The following is a 4403-nucleotide window of genomic DNA, read 5'->3' on the forward strand; positions in this document are numbered from 1 at the left end:
ATCACAGGCCAATGAAGTGATACAAAGTGTGCAGTGCCTTCTTTGGAGAAAAATATCTTAAGTTGTCACTGATGTACATTCCTGAACCTCCTAAAGATTGGGACACCTCCCAAGGGTGAGATACAACAGAATGAAGTACAATATATTAGTTTTACCATATCTAGAAATCAAATCAGCAATCTCTGAATAGACAGGGACCTGGCAAGTTGCAGAAACCTGCTGGACTCAGGTCTTTGGGCCAGGGTGAGTGTGTGCTCTGCAACCAGCAGGGGGTGCAGTGGGACTGCCTTGTGGTCCCTACTCCACTGCTTACTGAGGATCATTGACACTAAGGAGCCTGGTCCTGGGGGCTGGGCCCTGTGCTCCCAGCTGGGGACTCAGGCCTGGCAGAGATTTCTGAGGGATGTCCAGTGTATAATATCCTACAATGCACACGACCGCTTCTACCCACAACCTGGGAAGAGCGATCCCTGGTCCTCAGTGCTGAGGGAACTTCTGGGAGAAGAGAACTCCACAAACCAGAGAGAAATCAAGTAAGAGGAAAGAAATAAAAACCGGCCATGTGTCAATATGGACACATCACTGCTCTTGCTGTGATCCTCATCTGTGTGGTTCTACAAGATACATCACCTCAGTCCTGTCCCATGAACAGCCCAGGGATCTGTGGACAGACTCACTATGTGGAGCATGAATAGAGTAAAAATGTGCCCTGTGGGGATAGGAGGCCACATAAGGTGACACATGCCCTGGCCCTAAGGAGTTTGACAGTGGACAGTGTAGTGAGGAGGCATGAGTTATCTCTAATAGACTCATTGTGTCACCATGTCATACAATGCTTTGTCTAGGCCTGGACCCAGGGAGCATCCTTCACCTGTTTCTGAAGGATAAGAGTTGATAAGAACAAGAAATTTTCCACCTGCTGGTGCCTGTGTCAGGGCTCATAGCTCAGACCTCCCACCCCTGGCCCATTCAGCCACTCCCAGTCACACCCCATTAATATCCTCATGTAGTGGGACCTGGGGTCTTATTGGCATGGATGGCCCCTCCCTCTCTCAGAGGATGAAGAGCGGAAGGGAGAGATTAGAGGTCTGCTCAGCTCTGCGACCACTGAAGGCAGGATCAATGATGACCTCCACCATGGCCTGGTCCCCTCTCCTCCTCACCCTCCTTGCTCACTGCACAGGTGATTGGATATGGGGATGAGAGAAGGGGCCATGGGAGGATAGATGTGCCTTGATTTCTCCTCTTGTCTAAAGAAAAGAACATCACTCTCTCTGTGTCTCTCCCCCGTTCAGGGTCCTGGGCCCAGTCTGTGCTGAATCAGCTGCCTTCAGTGTTAGGATCCCTGGGCCAGAGAATCACCATCTCCTGCTCTGGAAGCACGAATGACATCGGTATGCTTGGTGTGAACTGGTACCAAGAGCTCCCAGGAAAGGCCCCTAAACTCCTCGTAGATGGTACTGGGAATCGACCCTCAGGGGTCCCTGACCGATTTTCTGGCTCCAAATCTGGCAACTCAGGCACTCTGACCATCACTGGGCTCCAGGCTGAGGACGAGGCTGATTATTATTGTCAGTCCACTGATCTCACGCTTGGTGCTCCCCCAGTGCTCTGGGCCTAGAGGGAAGTGAGACACAAACCTGCTGTCCCTAGAACAGTGGCACTGCCTGTGCAGCCCTGGCCTTATGGCAAAGTCAGCTGCTTCTTTGATATGAACTGAGTTCTGAGATCCATCTCACTGAATTTGTTTACCCCAGTCTTTCCACATTCTTTGAAATTTCTCCTTGAAGCCTATCCTTGGGAGCTAGATATTGTGTGATTTTCTTAAATTGAGCACAGATTCCTGGGTGCCAGGGGCAGCTGTCCTGAAGATAGATTCCATGACAGATCAGGGCAGAATCAGCAACCCTGAATACAGGTCTGTCTGAGTCAGGACACATCAGAAGTGTCCCGTATGTGTCCTAGTACAAACAGCTCCGTGAATGGGCAACCAAATCCTCATCTATTATGGTGGTTAGATGTTCTGTGGACGCTGATCCATTCTCTGGCTCCTTGTCTGGTGATCTAGCTCCCTGACCATCGCTGGGCTGAGGAGGAGGCTGCTCCTCAAAACCTCTCCTATGACAACATCTTAGAGCTCACACAGAGCTCCAGCCCTGTGGGAACTAAGATCAGAAGCCCTTCCTCATCTGCTCAGGCTTAGCCTTTGGCTTCTGTTTCTGTTGCTCCTGCTTCCACCAACATGGATCTAGGTGCTTCCAGGGGAACCACTTGGGAGGAAGCAATCCACCTTCCCTCTGTCCCCAAAGTCATTCAGCCACTTCCTAGACAAAGGGGCTAAAAGGACACAGAAAGGTCATCTCCACCATCAGGTTAGTGCACAGAGTTTCTTTGGACTGAAGTACGTTGACTGGGGAGTGAAAGGTTCAGGGTGCTCATTCTCTCACCTGACCTCTGATGAATCCAGGATCTCCATCCTTGGTCATTTACCTATTTCTGGAATTTCGAGACCCATGTAATACTCTTAGTAGTCTTCAATAGGAAGGCCTATTATTTTTGCTCATTGGGGTGATTTCTCCTGTCACAACTGCACCAGCCCCAGAGAATCTATGGAAGAATTATATATTTGGGTCTTTTGAAATAACTTCATGACCATTCCCTCAATGCTATGATGTAACCAGTAATTTTTCTTTTTTACTTGTGTTGTCTAATACTTGAAGAAGATGTTGAATTATAATGGAATTTAAGTCACACTTGCTTGTTTCCAAACTTGTAGAAATGTACTCCACCCACCACCTCACTGGCTAATATCCTAGCTGTGGGGCTGAGTTTTTTGTGTGTGGGAGAGAGTGTGTTTAGTCAAAGGATCTTTCAGGGTCTAATGAGACCATGTGATATTCATCAGTTGATTTACTAATTTGATGTCTTATCTCAGAGGATTGAACATTATGCAATCCAATTCTATATCTAAAAAAAATCACTATAACAAAATTTGGAAACAATTCAATGTCGAAAAGCCAATTCAGAAGCACAATTATAAAGGTACTAGTGGCTTTGGGGAAAAAAAAAACATAAAGAATTCAAGAGACTTCATGCTTGCAGAATTTAGATCTAATCAGACCGAAATTTAAAATCAGTTAAAAGACATGCAATCCAAACTGGAGGTCCTAATGACAAGGGTAAACGAGGTAGAAGAACAAGTGAGTGACATAGAAGACAAGTTGATGGAAAAGAGGGAAACTGAAAAAAAAAACAGAGAAAAACAATTAAAAGATCAAGAGGAAAGGTTAAGGGAAATTTATGACAGCCTCAGAAGGAAAAATTTCCGTTTAATTGGGGTTCCTGTGGGCACCAAAAGGGACAGAGATCCAGAATATGTATTTGAACAAATCGTAGCTGAGAAAATCCCTAGCTTGGGAAGGGAAACAGGCATTCCAATACAGGAGATAGAGAGATATCCTCCCCCTAGAATCAATAAAAACCGCTCAACACCTCAACATTTAATAGGGAAAATTGCAAATTCCAAAGATAAAGAGAAGATCCTTAAAGCAGCAAGCGAAGAGAAATCCCTGACTTTTATGGGAAGAAGCATCAGGATAACAGCAGACCTCTCCACAGAGACCTGGCAGGCCAGCAAGGGCTGGCAGGATATATTCACGGTCCTACATGAGAAGAACATGCAGGACCATCCTTCTAAAAGTTGAAAGGGTCAACCAGGAAATTAAGGAAGAATTAAAAATATTCGTGGAAACCAATGAGAATGAAGACACAACCATTTAAAATCTTTGGGATAGGGATCCCTGGGTGGCGTCAGCGGTTTAGCGCCTGCCGTTGGCCAAGGGCGTGATCCTGGAGACCCGGGATCGAATCCCACGTCGGGCTCCCGGTGCATGGAGCCTGCTTCTCCCTCTGCCTGTGTCTCTGCCTCTCTCGCTCTCTCTGTGTGACTATCATAAATAAATAAAAATTAAAAAAATAAAAAATAAAATATTTGGGATACAGCAAAAGCAGACCTGAGGGGGAATACATTGCAATACAAGCATCCATCCAAAAACTGGAAAGAACTCAAATACAAAAGCTAACCTTGAACCTAAAGGAGCTGGAGAAAAAACAGCAAATAGATCCTACACCCAGCAGAAGAAGACAGTTAATAAATATTCGAGCAGAACTCAATGAAATTGAGACCAGAACTGTGGAACAGATCAACAAAACCAGGAGTTGGTTCTTTGAAAGAATTAATAAGATAGATAAACCATTAGCCAGCCTTATGAAAAGAAGAAAGAGAAGACTCAAATTAATAAAATCATGAATGAGAAAGGAGAGATCACTACCAACACCAATGAAATACAAATGATTTTAAAAACATATTATGAACAGCTATATGCCAAAATATTAGGCAATCT

General features: G+C 45.3%; 1 gene segment (V, D, J or C); it reads left to right on the top strand.

Annotated features, from left to right (window-relative positions):
- Nucleotides 1-1096: 1096 nt before the first annotated feature.
- On the top strand, nt 1097-1621 carry LOC112676270 (immunoglobulin lambda variable 1-40-like). The segment is given in 2 exon segments: nt 1097-1183; nt 1296-1621. Coding segments are annotated over 2 exon segments (387 nt in total).
- The last annotated feature ends 2782 nt before the right edge of the window (nt 1622-4403 follow it).

The sequence above is a fragment of the Canis lupus genome, chromosome 26, assembly GCF_003254725.2.
Source record: "Canis lupus dingo isolate Sandy chromosome 26, ASM325472v2, whole genome shotgun sequence".
NCBI lineage: Eukaryota > Metazoa > Chordata > Mammalia > Carnivora > Canidae > Canis > Canis lupus.